Source organism: Tachyglossus aculeatus, chromosome 15 (genome assembly GCF_015852505.1).
Source record: "Tachyglossus aculeatus isolate mTacAcu1 chromosome 15, mTacAcu1.pri, whole genome shotgun sequence".
NCBI classification, from domain to species: Eukaryota; Metazoa; Chordata; class Mammalia; order Monotremata; family Tachyglossidae; genus Tachyglossus; species Tachyglossus aculeatus.
In genome coordinates this window covers 5,097,307-5,115,431 of record NC_052080.1, presented here as the reverse complement: position 1 = coordinate 5,115,431, position 18,125 = coordinate 5,097,307, and the positions used below count along the sequence as shown (strand labels likewise).

Sequence of the window (18,125 nt, the reverse complement as noted above, 5' to 3'; positions counted from 1 at the left end):
GAGCTCATCCAAGCACAAGCTCTTCAGGCTTCTCCAAACTCGAGCCGTCAGTGCATACGCTGCATGAGAAAGAGGCATCCAGGCTATCAAGAGGCCTTAAGTATCAAGCTCTGGATGAATAAAAAAAGCGGCCAAGGCGATGTGACCACATCGCAGCATCCCCTGCCTGCAACGGCGAGTTTGAGGGCGGGCACGTCCCGGAGACTCAGCGGCCATTAGCCCGGCGGCTCTGGCAAGGAGCGACACCGGCCCGCCGAGACCACTCGAACGAGAATGCCGTCGAGATTTCCCTGTGACTGCAGGGAATAAAAAAGGGCCCCCGCGCCCGAAAAGCCCCTCATAACGAAAAGAAAACGAGAGGCCTAAGGACCCACGGCATCCCGCAGCCGAAGCGATCCAGGGATAGGCCGTCTGCCACCAGACGACGAACTTTTTCATCGACACTAAAGAAGCTTTCTTATTGCCCGCACACACCACCCCGTGCGCATCTCGCCGGAGAGTCCAGATGGGCCCACCCTCACCGTTGTCAAAGTGGGAATCTTCCCCAGATGGCAGGAACACTATAATAAGCTCCTGAACATGCCTTTCCACCGCTAAGGAAGAGGCCCTTTGAAGCAGGGGAAACTGGCCAAAATGGGAATATGCGATTCTTGCTCCAACTGTTGAGGAAGGGACCTGTGCAGTACAAATTAGGAAGGATGGAAAGGCACCCAGAAGGGATGGCGTCCCTAAGAAATCTAGAAGCAAGTAATAATTATGGTACTTGCTAAGCGCTTTATATGTGCCAAGCACTCTTCTAAACATTGGGATAGATACAAGGTAATCAGGCTGTCCCACATGGGGCTCACAGTCTTAATCCCCATTTTACAGATGAGGTAACCGAGGCACAGAGAAGTTAAGTGGCTTGCGCAAGGTCACACAGCGGACGAATGGAAGAGCCCGCAGTAAAACCCATGTCCTCTGACCCCTAAGCCCGTGCTTTTTTTAAGCCACGCTTCTTCTTTATCAAGGCCTGCTCCTCAGTGCTCGAACAGAACCCAGGAAGGCTCAGTTCCCCCGCAGCTCCTGACTCAAGCGCTTAGTACAGTGCTCTGCACATAGTAAGCGCTCAATAAATACGATTGATGATGACTCCAGCCTGAGCCCCACCCCCGGTAATGCCCTGCTCTGCAACCATTTGTAACCCAACCGGGACTTACCCAAGGTCACACAGCCGGCAAGAGGCAGAGTCAGGATTAAAACCCAAGTCCTCTGACTCATGGGCCCAAGCTCTTTCATTCATTCATTCATTCGTCTTTAATAATAATAATGACGGCATTTATTCAGCGCTTACTATGTGCAAAGCACTGTTCTAAGCGCTGGGGAGGTTACAAGGTGATCAGGTTGTCCCATGGGGGCCTCACCATCGTCATCTCCATTTAACAGGTGAGGTAACTGAGGCCCAGAGAAGTGAAGTGGCTTGCCCAAAGCCACACAGCTGACAATTGGCAGAGCTGGGATTTGAACCCATGACCTCTGACTCCAAAGCCCGGACTCTTTTCCACTGAGCCACGCTACTTCTTTATTGAGCGCTTACTGCTTGCAGAGTGTGTGCAGTACTTTCCATTAGGCCTTACTTCTCATCTTCAGTGGCATTATCTTTGAAGATCGAAGAGCAGTAATAACAACTGTGGTATTCAATCAATCAATCGTATTTATTGAGCACTTACTGTGTGCAGAACACTGTACTAAGCGCTTGGGAAGTACAAGTTGGCAACATATAGAGACGGTCCCTACCCAACAGTGGGCTCACAGTCTATTCGTTAAGCCCTTATTATGTGCCAAGCAGTGAACGAAGCTTTGGGGAAGATAATCAGATCGCACATTGGGCTTACCGTCTAAGCAGGAGGGAGAACAGGAATTGAATCCCCATTTTGCCGATGGGGGAACTACCACACAAAGCAGTTAAAGGACTCTCCCAAGGTCCCACAGCAGGCCTCCTCCAGGAGGCCTTCCCAGACGGAGCCCCTTCCTTCCTCTCCCCCTCGTCCCCCTCTCCATCCCCCCCATCTTACCTCCTCCCCTTCCCCACAGCACCTGTATATATGTATATATGTTTGTACATATTTATTACTCTATTTTATTTGTACATATCTATTCTATTTATTTTATTTTGTTAGCATGTTTGGTTTTGTTCTCTGTCTCCCCCTTTTAGCCTGTGAGCCCACTGTTGGGTAGGGACTGTCTCTATATGTTGCCAATTTGTACTTCCCAAGCGCTTAGTACAGTGCTCTGCACACAGTAAGCGCTCAATAAATACGATTGATGATGATGATGATGATGAAGTGGCGGAGCTGGGTTTGGAACTCGGGTCCTCTGACGCCGAACCTGCTTCATACATGCCCCAGGCACCTCTGTAGATACGAGCTCTCTTTCACACTGGTTGCCAATTTGGAATGTGATTCTCGATGTCGTGATTGTCCTAAGGCCCCGCCGTACGTGACCAGTTTGTTGTCTTTGTCTTCCAACAGGCCACCGCTCTGCCACTCTGAGGCCGTTCCACTCTGTTTTTCAAACATGGGTTCTGCCCTTTGTGCCCATTGAAACTCACCATTGAGCCCCTAAGGGGGTATCCCCACCTGGGTGTCGATCCTGACCCCTCAGATTAATGGCGAAAATGTCTCGCCTTACCTTAAGTCCTTTGATGCACCCTTCAGCTCCACAATTCTTTTGTAAATAATTTTCTACCCTACTATTTCCCCCCTCTACCTTAATGCCTCTCTCCCCATGTTGCCTGTAATCTCCCTGTGGGCAGGGAGCGTGTCTACTAATTAGAGAAGCAGCGAGGCTCAGTGGAAAGAGCGCGGGCTTTGGAGTCAGAGGTCATGGGTTCAAATCCCAGCTCCGCCTCTTGTCAGCTGTGTGACTTTGGGCAAGTCACTTAACCTCTCTGGGCCTCAGTTACCTCATCTGTCAAATGGGGACTGTGAGTCCCCCGTGGGACAACCTGAGCACCTTGTAACCTCCCCGGCGCTTAGAACAGTGCTTTGCTCATAGTAAGCCCTTAATAAATGCCATTATTATTATTATTATTATTAATTCTGTTGTACTTCCCCAAACACTTAGCACAGGGCTCAGCCCTCATTAAGCACACTCAACAAATACCACTGATTATGGAAAACCCCAAGAGGATGTAGAGGGAAGAAAATTTTTCTCTTCACCTCCTCATGGATTAACCATATGCTCACTACCTCCCCATGAAGCTGTTTTGTGCAAGAAATACAATGACGAGCCCACAGGTCAGAGACAGCTATACTCACTTCCCGGTTGGCGGGAAACCTGTAATGGCTTTTAGGGACAGGTGGTAGTTATTGACACTCTTGGGTGTTCCCGTTCTCTTTGAATTAGTTCTTAGGCAGGTAGGCAGACTGGCGTTCTTTATCCTTAGCCTAGTTCTGTTGGTAGTGAGCTCCTGGAGGACAGAGATCGCGGTGTGCTCTCCGAAACAATACAGTGCTTAATGTTATCGATAGGTTGATCCCTCTCAGTTCAGTACGAATCATGGCTTGCATTTATTTGCCTTTTTCTGTCCCATTTGATGGATGGAGGGCCTGTGGTGGGTTCTGTAGTCTTCATAAAAAGCCCATCCCAAGATAGGTGCTGGGTTCTTCCGCGCTTAAACGACCCTGCAGCCATTTTTCTATTACCCTGGTTGTAGCATGCCCCCAAACACCAGGTGATCTCACCCATAAAGTCATGCTGGCACTGCCTAGCCAGTTCACTTTGTAATTATTTACCTCTGCACCCCATTCCCGCGAACTCCCAGGGGTCGGGGTGGAATACGATTGATTGATTGATTGACTGGAATCTGCCTAATGGAGCAATCAGAGCACAATCTCGGACCTTGCTCAGAACTGGAGATGGGAAATTGGGAGACTCGGGTATCATTTTTTGCTCAACAAACTTGTGTGGACTGCTTGTCTTTCTGTAAATTGGACGCGAAAACTCACGATAGAGTTTAATTTTAGTACGTAGGAAGGAGTATGCGTGTCTTTAAATATGGCTTGTCGCCATTATGGGTATCTTTAAGTCATTTCAGTTTTAAGAGGTTTTTTTATACCTTTGCATTTCTGGTTTATTCAAATCTAGAAGCTTCGGGTGCTAAAGAATGTAAAATCGATCAATAGATATTCAAGATACGGTAGCTAGTTCATTTGATCAACAGTCAGGTGGGCCCCAAACCTGTAGGATTTTACCCAGAAAGTGTACTGAGCTAGATAATTTGTGCATCACCCTTTCCGCAAGAAGGAAAGTACAGTACTCTGAAGGCAAGTGTGCGGCTAATGGGGGTGAGATGTAAACAAATGCCTGTAAGTGCCTTAAGATTGATTCGGGTTTTCTTCCAAATGGATTGTTCTGCCGTGCAGAAGGTTTCTCCATCTGACGTGTTCAGCATGAACAAAGTCCCTTTTTTTTAAAAAAAAAAAATGTAAACGATTCCACGCCCACAGTTGGAAATGGCCTAAATGAATTATTTTTATATCGAGCCGTAGGGAAATGGACCTGGTGGTCGGTCCCAGCCCTATAATTCTGTACTGCTCTGCCTTGTTATTGACTCTGCACTGAGCCAGACTAAAGGCCGGTTGGAAAAAAATTCAGCAGAAGCTCCATGTTTCCCAGCAGCCTTAAGGAAAACTGCCTCAGCCCCCTAACGACAGGCATTTTCACGCTTCAACTCAGCTTGGAGAGGCTGAAAAGCCGTTGATTGGGGACTCTGGGTTTTTTCCTCTCTTTTGGTGTCTTGTTATGGCAGTACCTCTTACCCTGTCTGGATATCTTCCCGGTGGACGGCTACTTCCAGTTATACAATGGACATTTGTCAAACATCGAAACATAGGCCCCCCCCCCTACCCTTCATTGTCTTTTTACCATGAAGGATCAGTATTATCAAGTTGTAACTACGCAAACTCACAGCTGTAGACCAGAATTACACATCTCCCTTCAATACATTTATGCCAAATAACACGTTCCACTTTTGACCAGCCAAGGAATTCCTTGGGTTGCCACTGAATCGAGTTTTGCTCGAATGGCTGAGCTCGTGCCTCCCGATGAGCGATCATCACCTTTTCGAGCTCCTGCTTATCATAGGGAAAAGAAAGGGTCTCATTTGATTGTGCCTACTGGGAAATATTGGATGGGCTAGTGATGATGATGATGACGATGGTATTTGTTAAGCGCTTACTATCTGCTGGTCTAAGCGCTGGGGGGGATACAAGCTGATCAGGTTGCCCCACGTGGGGCTCACAGTCTTAATCCCCATTTTGCAGGTGAGGTAACTGAGGCACAGAGAAGTTAAGTGGCTTTCCCAAGGTCACACAGCTGACAAGTGGTGGAGCCGGGATTCGAACCCATGACCTCTGACTCCCAAGCCCGGGCTCTTTCCACTGAGCCACATTACTCGGTGTGCTGGGCCACCCTGCCCCCTTTATTCCCCAGAGAGATGTACTTTCCGGATAATAGAATAGAGATCGAACGGGCTGGGAGCAACGCGCTCCATTGTGGACGGAAATGCAGCGATACAGGGAGGACCAGAGTGGACATCGCAGATTTTTGTCAGATGTACAGCAATAGCAGCTGTCCAAGGTGTAAATGGCCCAGGGAATTCATCAGTTTTACCTAGCTCCCTCCTTTTCTACATGGAGAAATTGAAATTTGAAAGTCGTAGTCATTTACTGTGGCACCTTGGCTTTGAAATAGCCCAAACCAGATAATGCCCCATGACAGGTGATGTAGGAGAATCAGTCTATTACCTAAAGTGGCACTTCGTTAAAAGGTGTTTAAAAGCCTAACGATTTTGGGGTGACCCACAACGTTCAACCTTGCATTTGTGTCTCGGTTAAGATCGGGAGAACACGCTTAATCTTTTAGTAAGGGCCGCCTGCAGTGGAGCTCAAAGCCGAGCTCGGGCCGTGATTTATGTTTCGATCGAATCGGAGCCTGCCGCAATTTTCCAGCCCCCGTTGAGGTTTTGAAATTAAAGATTCATTTCCTCAGTGCCGAACGGCAAAGTTCCTCCTGTCTCTCCATTTCCCTCCGTCATCCATATGCCAGTAGCATTTGGGGCCCCGGTTGTCTCGCAACCCAGGACAATTATGTTGCGTCCGGCTTTTTGTCTGGGCCGAAGATGGGCCCGGCGAGCCGGCAGGATGAAGAGCTGCCGATCGGTTTGGGAAAAAAACTGATTATGATTTGTGAGACGATGTGGGCTCTGTTTCCACATCACGTGACGAGCAGTAACTCAGAGCAAGCATTAACGATTTCTGCTGAGCAACCCCCCGTCGATACCACATTGATAACTGGACTTTTGTTGTTTGTTTTTCTCCTCTCTCCCTCATTAGCGGCTATGCCCAAAGTGGACTCGCCAGGAGTGGTTTCTTTCATCGTGGCCAGGATATAAGGAGAGACCCTGCTGACCCTCTCAGACCAAAGGAACAGTCTGCCTACTATGAGAAGTGGAATCGGCGAGCCCACTCTCTTGAAGCCATGGGCTGCGGCACTTCTTTTCACGGGGAAGAAGTAAAGAAATCCGAACGAGGTGAGTGGCGGGAAAGTGTCCGGGTAGAGGTCTGTGGTCAGAAATGTGAAAATCCGACGGAAAGGTGGTGGCTCCCTAATTCCCTCTGTTGAGCCACTGTAAGGACTTTGGGGAAGACTCACTGGTTTTTACCTGGACGGGTGTTCTCGAGGAGCAGACAGACTCTGCAGCCCTTTCTAAGGGGTGGGGGCCGCTGCTCCCATCTGGGTGGACTCCGGAGGCACATGTTTACCGCCGGGTGATTTCTCATTTCCGGGGGAAGGTCTGCTGAGTCTAAAAACTGGGATTTAAACCTACATCGCGGAGTGTGAAATATATTGTAGAATATGGAAAGTATGGCCCAGAAGCCGTTTTGATACAGACATTTTCAGATGATAATTTTTCAGTAGTCTCATTCATTTTTGTGCTCTCCCAAGTGCTTCCCATACAGTAAGCGCTCAAATAGGGTAGAGTCTAAGGAATTTTAGCTCAAGGATCAAATTTATTCTTATCATGTTCAGCACTCTGGTGTTTCAGAAATACGAAACGTGATTAAAAAAGAATAAGCGTGTCTTCAGATTTCTTTCATTCCTCTTTTAAGAGCACTTTTTGGCCATTGCTGTGCGGATACCAAGGTCTAAATTTTTAACAAGATGGCCCGAAGGGTAAAAACCTCCCCTCATTTCCGGACTTTACCACGGGCCCTTTCAGCCAATGAGATCTGGCCACGATCCCTCGGATCCATTAAAACTGTTCATTAGTCTTGACGGGCCCAATCTCTTCAGGTTTCGGTGAGTGGAGAATTGAGGCAATCATCTGGTCCGGAAGGACAGGCGCTTCCGTTTCTGCCTAGCTTGCTTGTGGAGGGCCCTCCTCCCTCTCCCGACCTTGGAGAACTGGAGCGATTTGTTGAAGCTTCTCTGTCTTGGGCCGCCATGGATGAGCTTGGCTTCCGCGGCGGGCTCCGGTGGAACTGTCCCTCATCTCAGTAGGTTCTCTACGCGGATTCCTCGAGCAGTAGGTTAAGCCTACCGTGAAGTATTTTAAGCATAGTAACTGAAGGCACCCACATGATACTTGTATTCCCGAAACATCCTACCCGAAGCCGGTTCTTGGATTTCACCCCTCAACTCTGTTAATGTCAAGGATATGAAAAGAGAATAACTCTCCGCTTATGCTGTCTCTATTTTTGAAAAAGTTGTTTTCATCAGAACTTTTGAGTCCTAATGTAAATAATATAACTCTGGAGGTATAAAGCAATTCCCTCCTTCCAACAGACCAGATGCCCTTAGTACAGTGCTCTGCACATAGTAAGCGCTCAATAAATACGATTGATGATGATGCCCCTTTCGTCGGATTACTCTTTTGCCATTCATTATAGTCTCATTCGTGAGGTAGAAACCCCGACAAGATTCCAGGCTCGCCAGTGGAGCCGTCCACTATTCCTGGACCAGCGCGGTCTTAAATCTCTACCTGCTGATCTTTCATCTTGCCTGCGTCCAATAAAGCGTCTCCTTATGCCTCGGTGTGATTTGGCCAAATCGGGCCAGCGGAGAAACAGGCGGTGAGTCAGTTCCGATGTTCTCATGCGTTGACCTTTTTAACGCACCTCCCGGTGCTGACGGAAGCCAAGTGGATGAATACAGCAGTAAAAAACTGGCTCCGAAGGAGGTGAAGTTCTAGCTGAAAATTGAGGTTGTGAAGTCCCTGGGAAAATATAATCTCTAAAGTACAGAAGACAGGTTTATATTGTTTTTACTTAAGAGAATTTTGGATATGTGTGTGTGTGTGTGTGTATATATATGTATATATATATAGAGAGAGAGTGTGCCATTGGATTATCCCAAAAATGTGGACTGAGATGCAAAAAGAACAAGGATCCAATCTTCTGCAGTTTATTTGGAAATTTACATTTTTACAGTGAAGGGCTCTGAATTAATAATCCATTTCTTTGGAACACTTTGAGGAGCAACATTCTCTTCCTTGCTTTCTTCTTTCCCTAGAGGCCACTTAGAAATGCTTTTATTCAATCACCCTGGGGTCAGTCCACAATGATTGTCCTGCTTTGTAAGGAGGAGATTTCTATCTCTCTCTCTCTCTCTCTCTCTCTCCTCCTCTCTCTCACTCTCTCCCTTCTCCCTGCTTCTCCCCCTTTTCTCTCCCTCCTCCTCTATTTCACCCCAATTCCTTTTCTCCCCTCATTCATTCGGTCGTATTTATTGAGCACTTACTGTGTGCAGAGCACTGTACTAAGCGCTTGGGAAGTACAATTTGGCAACATATAGAGACGGTCCCTACCCAACAGTGGGCTCACAGTCACAGTCCCCTCCCGCTTCTCCCTCCACATCTCTCTCTCCCATCCTTTCTCTTCCCCTCCCAGTCTCTTTTTAAGCTTCACCTTTTTTTTTTTTTTGGCCTCAGTCATAGCAGAAAATAGGTAAAGTACTGTGGTCTTTGTTAAGCGCGTACTATGTGCCAAACACATACTCAGCACTGGTGTAGACATAAGATAACCAGGTCAGATGCAGTCCTTTTTCCACATGGGGCTCACAGTCTAAAGGGGAAGGAGAAACAGGTACTGAATCCCTCTTTTACAGATGAGAAAACTGAAGCCCAGAGAAGTTAGGTGACTTGATAAAGTTCACACAGCTGACAAGTGAGAGAGCTGGGATTACAACCCAGGTCCTTAAGAAAACTTAACCTGGGACCAGTGAAGTGTCGTCTGAGATAATGAGATTTTTCCATTTTTATTTTAAAAATCTGCGACTGTCATATACTAAATGGTACAGCGATCATTCATTGGATTCATTTCAAGGAAGATTAAAGAAAAAGGTCCATGGCAGTGGAATGGATCCTAGAAAAGGGAAACTGGGAATCCTTCTCCGGCCCATGAGATCCCGCAGACCGCGGTTTGAATGCATTTCAAAAAACGGGGCAGCCCAGCGCGTATTGTCACCTCCTTCCTTGTGGCTGGAGTAATGTAGTTTATATGATGGTGGCATTTCCCAACCAATGAGCTGATTTTTCTTTTGCTTTTGGGTCATGACCATAAGGCACATCACTAGGATTTGTATCCTTCGCTGGTCCCCTAAAGCATATGGAAGGGCCCCGTCAGAAGACACCTCCATTGGGATTCAGCACGTTCAGCCACGGCAGCTGTCTTAAGTTCGGGCAGATGAATCCGCCGCTTCTGTTCCCCACTGTCCTCCTGCAGAGGCTGCCGAAAGCTGATGAAGCAGTCGGTGGAGCCCCCTCTTTTTCCAGCGGGGCGTTTGGGAGTCCCCCCCACCGCCCAACACTTCCTGATCCTTCTGGCACATCCGTATTTTGAGGCACAAGAACAATTCTGCCTGGGAGACGGTAGTGTGAAGAAACTCTCCTTTGGTTTCCCAAGTGGCTCGGTGTCTGGCAGATGGGCCGGGAGTCGGTAGTCTGCTGTCACAATCTGCAGCTGAAACCATCACGGTTTTCGAGGCCTCCTCGAATTCCTGCTTTTATCAACCAGTCGATACTGTGTGCAGGCCGCTGAACCCTTGGGAGAGTACAGGACGATAACGCCGGTAGACACGATTCCTGCACACGAGGAGCTTTAATCCATTTAATTATTTGCAGTTGAGACTGTTGATGTAAAAATTTAACGAGAATACTCCGTAGCAGAAACTACTTAGTCAATAGTCTTTTTAGCCTCTGCCTATTAACAGCACTTGAGTAAGTTTTCTCTTAAGTGTCTTGTGATTATTTTCACACCAATGTTTAATACTACAGCAGACCTTTCGGGCTGTGCAAGCCGTAAACTAGACAAGTCACAAACTAGGCAGAGTTTGATCAGCCCGGTTTTAGCTGAGCGTATGAGGCTAGTTATTACCGAATTGAAGGCATTCCATCAGGTCCCTTCCTCCTACTTACCTACTTTCTTCTCCCGTGACACCCCAGCTCTCAATCTTAGTTTCTCTCAAGCCAAATTATTTCTTGTGCCTCGTTCTTGACTCAACCGCTGCTAACTTCTTGCACACACCCTGAAACTCTTGATAGATTTTGCCTCTCCCCATCATCAAAATTCTTCTGAATTCACGTCCCCAGGAAATCTCCCTTGATTCATTTGGAATCTCCCCGCCTTATAGACCCTTCTTACTGCCTCTTTGGCACTTCCACGCTCCCTGGACACTTTCACCCCCAGAGGTTTTATTTACCTGTTGTAATATTCTCTTGCTTTCGTCATCCTATAATTTGTTTTAGGGTATTTCTAGACTATAAACTCCTTGAGGGCCGGCATCATTTCCATGGTGTCCTCCCAAATGTTTAGTTTAGTGTTCTCCATTTCGGGAGGTGTTCAGTAAATACTTCGGATTCACCGATTACGGCACATTTCTTCCCAAGGCTGATTCTTCAGTTGAATTTTTATGCATTTGACACTGGGTTGTATACTGAATTTTGAGGTTTTAGTGGTCCAAAACTGTGGTAGCATTTAATAATCAGTTTACTTGTGCACATACTTTCTAATGCTACTAATAATCATTTGTTTAACATTTCATTTATGACAACCATAGTAATAAATGACAACCAGAAGAATAAACATTGTGGTGTTTGCTAAGTGCTTGCTGTTTGCCAAGCACTGTACTAAGTGCAGGGGTAGATATAAGATAATCAAGTCTGACACCGTGCTTGTCCCACATGGAGCTCCCAGTCTAAAGGGGAGGGTCAACAGGTTTTTAATCTCCCCATTTTACAGATAAGTAAACTGTGGCACAGAGGCACTAAATGATTTGCCCAAGGTCACACTGCAGGCATCTGACGGAGTAGGGATTTAGAACCCAGGTCCTTTTACTCTCCCTGTTTTACAGGTGAGGAAACTGAGGCACAGGGAAGTGAAGTGGCTTGCCCGAGATCACACTGCAGGCCGGTGACAGAGAATAGAACCCGGATCCTCTGACTCCTGAACCTCCACACTGCTTCCCTTGTCTTTGCTCTGCACATTGGATTGAAAGCTTGTTGGCAGCAGAAAACTTATCCCTTGCTTCTTCCCATCCTGGCTTTGTCACTTGTCTGCAGTGTGACCTTGGGCAAGTCACTTCACTTCTCCGTGCCTCAGTTCCCTCATCTGTAAAATGGGGATTAAGACTGTGCGGCCCATGTGGGACAGAGACCGTGTCCAACCCGATCAGATTGTATCTACTCCAGTGCTTAGAACAGTGCTTGACACGTAGTAAGCACCTAACAAATAACATCATTATTTTAAGGCCTAGAACACTGCTCTGCCTAGGAATTTTTCCCACCATCATTTTCACTCACTGGGGGTACGATATTTACTCAGAGTGCACACTACAAATCCCAAAGAAAAAACAATTTGAGCTTAGCTGAATCTGGACCCAAGAAACATGATGATGTGCTTTAGAGAAGGAAAGAAAATGGAAGTCATCCATTTCATGAAATTAAAGGGGCCCTGAAACTGCTCACTGAATGCCAGTTTCATTTTAAAAGGAAAAAAAGGCGGGGAGGCAGAAGTGTTTTGCTGAGTGTAAGTGACCTTGGAGCAGTGTTCCTGTGAAATTGCGTGTGTAAACATAATTGGCTAAATGCTCATAGTATGGGAGAGAGGAAACAACAACCAAAAATTTGCCTTGTGTGATTTAAGGTTTTTCTGTTAAGTGAATAAAAGTCCTGGTTAAATTGCTTAATGTACCATATTTTTAGTTTTTAATTTTAAATGATAATCGCGTTGACGAAGCTATCCCTTCGTCCGCCCACGAGGCAGCTTTTGTCGCCAAACAGATCCAGTCAGACAATCAGCATGGTACTTATTGAGCGTTTAATGTGTCCAGAGCACTGTACTACGTTATTGGGAAAGTACATTGTAATAGGGTTGGTCGGTGTGACCCCGGACCCAAGGTGCTTACAGTCTACAGTAGGAGACGGTCATGAAGATAACTTACAGACAGAGGAATTAGAGTATAAGGATCTCTACGAAAGTGCCATGGGGCTGGGGCAAATGACAAATTGCTTAAGGTGATACAGACGATACAGAAGGGAAATGACCTCTGGTCCTTTACAAATTGTGCCCCCTTTGCCCTCTCACCCCCCGTCCCATTCCCCCACCCGCCTTCGGGACCCCAGAATTTCCAAGAGTCGTCTAGCCACCATACTAGCCTCCTTTTGTCCTGCAGACCTCAGGGAGAGAAACCCACCCCTGGCCGTCTTGCCCAACTTGTAAGACATTGAGGGTGGCGGCGTCACTTCTTAACTGTGGAGTGTTTGCCTGGAACTGTGAGCGTCCAAGGAGTTCCCTCGCATCCCTCAACTTTACCTCCGAAAAATTTGGCCTTGATGATATTTATATTTTATATGAGCTTCTTTTCATTGTTTTTTCCGTGGCGTCCATTATGATTGGTGTCTTTCACCACTTAGATTGTTAGTTCCCGGTGGGCAAGGGAATGTGACTTAATTGTTCCTCATGAATTGACCCCAGTGCTTTGCAGAGTGCTCGGGACACTGCTGCCTCGTGCCTTCCAGACACTTGGGAGAGCATATAAAAAAAAAATTGGTGGTATTTATTGAGCGCCTCGTATATGCAGAGCAGTGTTCAAATTGCTTGGGAGAGTACAATCCAACAGAATTAGCAGCCGCGTTCCCTGTCCATAATGAGCTTGCAGTCTAGAGGGCCCGGTCCGTGCCCAGAAAACTGACGTCCAATGTTTCTCTTCCCCTCCCCGAAACGAATAGAAGGCACCCTTAAACGCAGAGGGGTGTGACGGGGATGCAATGTTTTTTTCTTTTCCCGGGCCTCAGATTGATTTGGCAGCAGTCATTCCAGCGTTAATTCCCTTTGGGTCACCTACCTCATGGCCTTCGTACCCACGGGACCAAAAGACCCAGGACTCAGCTAGATGACCAGAGGCTGGGGCTGTCCGGGGGATTAGTTTACCTGTCTAGCCGTTGTTCTGGAAGGCTCCTGATACAGTGTGCTCCAACTTCTGATGCCACGATTCCACCCGACCCGATTCACTGGACAGTGGTCTCAAATGGGATCAGACAGGCCCCGCGTGGTGAAGAATTGAGTTTGAAATTGGCATTCCCAAGTTCACTTTGGCCCCTCCCAAGCAAAACCCATCCCCCGATCTGGCTTCCCCTTGGTAACTTGGCCCTTGGCTGGCTTTTCTGGTTTTCTGTCTCTAGCAATGAAAGCAGCAATACTCATCCAGAAGTGGTTCCGCTGTTACATGGCTCGATTAGAAGTGAGACGGCTCTCAGCCCTGAATATCTTCCAGTCCATCGAGTACGCCGACGAGCAAGCCCAGCTGCAGGTCTGTGACCCAACATCTCTTTTCTCTTCTCTCTCTTGTCTTCTCTTGTCTTCTCTTCTCTTCTCTCCTCTTCTCTCCTCTACTCTCCTCTACTCTTCTCTTCTCTTCTCTTCTCTTCCCCTTCCCCTTCCCCTTCCCCTTCCCCTTCCCCTTCCCCTTCCCCTTCCCCTTCCCTCTTCCCTTCCCTCCCCTCTTTCCTCTTTCCTCTTTCCTCTTTCCTCTTTCCTCTTTCCTCTTTCCTCTTTCCTCTTTCCTCTTTCCTCTTTCCTCTTTCTTCTTTCCTCTTCCCTCCTCCCTCCTTCCCTCTTACCCCTTCCCTTCCCTTCCCTTCCCTTCCCTTTCACCCTCACCACTGGGATAGATACAAGATCATCAGGTTGGACACTGCCCTGTCCCACATGGGGCTCTCAGTCTTAATCCCCATTTTACCAATGAGTTAACTGAGGCACAGAGAAGTGAAGCAACTTGCCAAGGTCACACAGCAGACAGGTGGTGGTTCCGGGAGGAGAACCCAAGTCTTTTTGACTCGCAGGCCCTGTGTTCTTTCTACTTTCTACTAGGCCCTGCTGACTCCGTATTGTTGTCTCCCAAGTTCTTAGCACAGTGCTCGGCACACAGTTAGCACTCAGTAAGTAGCATTTATCGATCGATCGATATAGAAGTGGTTATTATGTGCCTACTTTCTAAGTACTGATAAATACTATACCCTCTGATTAGATATGGTTCTTGTCCCACTTGGAGTTCACAGGGAAACAGGTATTGAAGCCCCCATTTTGCAGTTGAGAAAACAGAGACATGGAGGGATTCGGTGACTTTCCCAAGGTCACGCAGTGAACAAATGGCAGAACTGGGAATAGAACCCAGGTCTTCTGACCCCCCAGGACTATGCTGTTTCCCTTGGGCCACATAACATCTCTGAGTAGTATAAAATGATCTTGTTTGGTTGGCTAACTCTAGTAATCTGTCCGGTTCTTTCTGCCGGTCCTTGCTGTATCCCTGGATGGGGAGAAAGAGCAGATATCGGTCATAAATCCTTGAAGAAGCTTCTTGAGTACTATGCTCTTTTGCCTACTGAGCACTCAATAAGTACCATTAATTGCAATGTGTGTTTGCCGCTCTTCTGGCTTCCACCACCATGGCATGACTAGAGCATATAAGGCTCTAGACTGTAAGCTCACTGTCAGCAGGGAACATATCTAGCAACTCTGTTGTATTGTGATAATAAAAATAATAACAATGATAGTAACTGTGGCATTTGTTAAGCACTTACTATGTGCCAGGCACTGTACTACGCGTTGGGATGGATCCAAGCGAATCGGATTGGACACAGGCCTTGTCCCACGTGGTGCTCACAGTCATAATCCCTATTGTATTGGTAAGGTAACAGGCCTTATTGTTTTTGTTTTGTTTTTTCTTCTAGCTTTCGGACTTTTTCTCCTTTTTGCTGGACCACTTCACGGATCTCAATAAGAAAGACTCAGGTAAGGACCCCAAACCAAACAGGGTTGCAGTGTCGTTGAAGTCAAAGCTGAATTGTCAGTGGCCGGGAAGGGGTGCGTGGATAATGGGAGATCTTGGTCGGTGGGAAGACACTCGGATAATTTCCCGGGAGCAGACTGAGCTAGAGCCCAGCAGGGAATGAAGTCAGCCCTCAGACCCTGGACCAGGCCACCGGGACCCACCTGGCATCCAGTCCAGGTCAGATCCCACCCCTCAGCTCTGCTTTATGAGGAGAGAGGAGAGGTCCGGGCCCGGAGGCTGGGCAGCTACCAGGATGCGGGCAGTGCTTTTGGGCATCTTGGCACCCAAAAGCACTAGTCCCCGCCCAGCCACAGCCGCTACCGTGTGCATAGCAGCACTCGCCTCAAGTAAGGCCTGAGTCCACATTTGTGCTTCCATCTTGAAATTCCGGGGCCCCATGGGAACCCGACGGGGCCAGGAGAGAGATTGGGCCCAGGCGGGCTCCATCACATCAGTCCGTGCGGGGTCCCAGATCCAGCGGAGAGATCCCAGCCCTACTTATTAATGTGTTGCATCCATCATTTTGGAAAGACTCTTCACATTTTAGTGCAGTGGGAAACCCAGCCTTTCAGGCTCCTTGTAAGCTCCTTGTGGGCAGCAGATGTGTCCATTGTATTATTATATTGTACTCTCCAGGCGCTTAGTACTGCATGCATTAAGTGCTCGACAAATACGGTGGATTGGTTGTCAGAGGGACAGCCACACCCTGCTTGGTTGACAGAGGCAGTAGCCTGAAGCTGTTGTGCTCTAAAATAATAATAATAATAATGGTATTCATTAAGCGCTTACTATGTGCCAAGCACTGTTCTAAGCGCTTGGGTGGGATACAAGGTAATCAGGTTGTCTCACAGTCTTAATCCCCATTTTACAGATGAGGGAACTGAGGTACCGAGAAGTGAAGTGACTTGTGCAGAGTCACACAGCTGCTAAATGGTGGAGCCGGGATTTGAACCCATGACCTCTGACTCCCAAGCCTGTGCTCTTTCCATTGAGCCACACCGCTTGTCAGCTACATCACCTGCTGGGGTGCTACGTGTCAGGGTGACCAGGCACAGTCCAAGTGTCCGCTGGATGGATGTCTTTTGCTTCTGTGACCCCCCCCAGAGTGTTTACTGTGATATTCCGCGTCCTTTGGATCCTCAGTCAGTTTTGAGTCTCTGAGTTGGTCATCATCATCATCAGTCGTATTTATTGAGCGCTTACTATGTGCAGAGCACTGTACTAAGCGCTTGGGAAGTACAAATTGGCAACACATAGAGACAGTCCCTACCCAACAGTGGGCTCACAGTCTAAAAGGGAGCATTGGTAGCATTGTCTGTCTCTGTCCTCTAGCCAGGAAGCTCACTGTGGGCTGGAAATGTGTCTTCCAACTCTGTTATACTCTCCCAAGCACATAGTACAGTGCCCTGGCCACAGCGAGCACTCAGTAAATACCATTGATGGATTTAATTCTGTCGGGCTTCCCCCCTGCATCTTCAGTACAGGCAGAGATAAACGCTTTTGTCACTCCAAATACAAGCCGGGCCATTTACGTTTGGATCAAAAATGTCTTTCTACCTGCGGCAAACAGATCCAGCTTTATTATTCCCCTGGAGTTTAGCACCAGAACCAAATTGAAATCCACCTGTATTGGCCTGAGACAACCTCCAAGCTTAAAAGCAAAAAAATTTTTTTTTCCATCTAGCAAGCCGTCGTTGACCCCCATTGGAAATGCAGAAGATATTTTAGATCTTATTTGCAGCCGGATAAAAGCCCCGTCAGAAATTGCAAAGAGGGCGATGTTTTTATGGCAGCGATTAAGAACTTTAGTGCTTCTTGCTCGAATTGATAAAAGTGACTAATGATCTGTGCAAGGTTTGGAAAAGTGAAGTACCCCCGAGCCAAGCCGAAGGGAGGGAAGACAAAAGGAGTGCTTGGCCATTTTGTAAATTTTACAGATAATTGCAGTCTGCAGATAATTGGCTGGTCTCCCTTTACTTTAGCAAAGTGGTTTCTGAGAGGAAATCTAATAATGGGGCAGTGAGAGAGTTCCGTCTGTGCCAGTGATCTTCCATTCTCTCTTTTTTGACTTTCTGGCCAGTTCATCCCAAGTCCTCAGCCTTTCAAACCCAGTCACAAAAATTGTGTGAAACTGTAACTCTTTTTCATGGGCCAAAGGGAGGAATATACAAATATTTCAATTGTTTTCCAGGATAAGGGCCGTTTGCAACATTTGGGGATTCAAGCCACAGTATCTAGTCAAGCATTCCAGATATTCGTTAGGCATCAATCTGCCTTGCTTCCACTGCATTCTCCTTTTAACAAGGTCCAGCAACCCACAGTAGGAGAAGTGAATATTCAGTAGCACTCCTTGGATGGGAGGCCCGGACTTATTTCCAGCCAGACTCTCACTCGTGTTTATTGAGCATTTACTGTGTGCAGAGAGAGTACAGTATATAAGAGAGTCAGTAGGCCCATTCCCTGCCCACAACGAGCTGACAGTCTGGAGAGTTGGCCCTAAAATGGCACCATCTGGGGCTGGTTTTGGTTTGGGCTCAGGACAGAACCAGAGCGGGCCTGTGTGAGGCTCTCCTTTGGTTTGCCCTCTTACCTCCTCCTCGTCTTCACAGTCGTCGTGGAAAAGAAAGGAGAGACTGCTGCCTCTTTTGCGTTTCCTTGCTGCTGTCGACGGTGGAACTCGTGAAGTCCTCCTTTGTTGGGATCACATTCTTCATCCCCATTTTACATACACTTTGACATACAAGTCAAAGACA

The 18,125-nt window shown here is 47.4% G+C and overlaps 1 protein-coding gene across 1 annotated transcript in view; it reads left to right on the top strand.

Moving 5' to 3' along the window:
• The window catches only part of PPEF1 (protein phosphatase with EF-hand domain 1), a 75,093-nt gene that overhangs the window by 19,601 nt on the left and 37,367 nt on the right, over positions 1 to 18,125 (top strand). The window contains exons 2-4 of the mRNA XM_038757079.1: positions 6,378 to 6,574; positions 13,724 to 13,851; positions 15,272 to 15,332. Of these exons, the coding sequence (XP_038613007.1) occupies positions 6,523 to 6,574; positions 13,724 to 13,851; positions 15,272 to 15,332 (241 nt within the window). The 5' untranslated portion in view covers positions 6,378 to 6,522. The remainder of the gene's footprint in view (positions 1 to 6,377; positions 6,575 to 13,723; positions 13,852 to 15,271; positions 15,333 to 18,125) is intronic.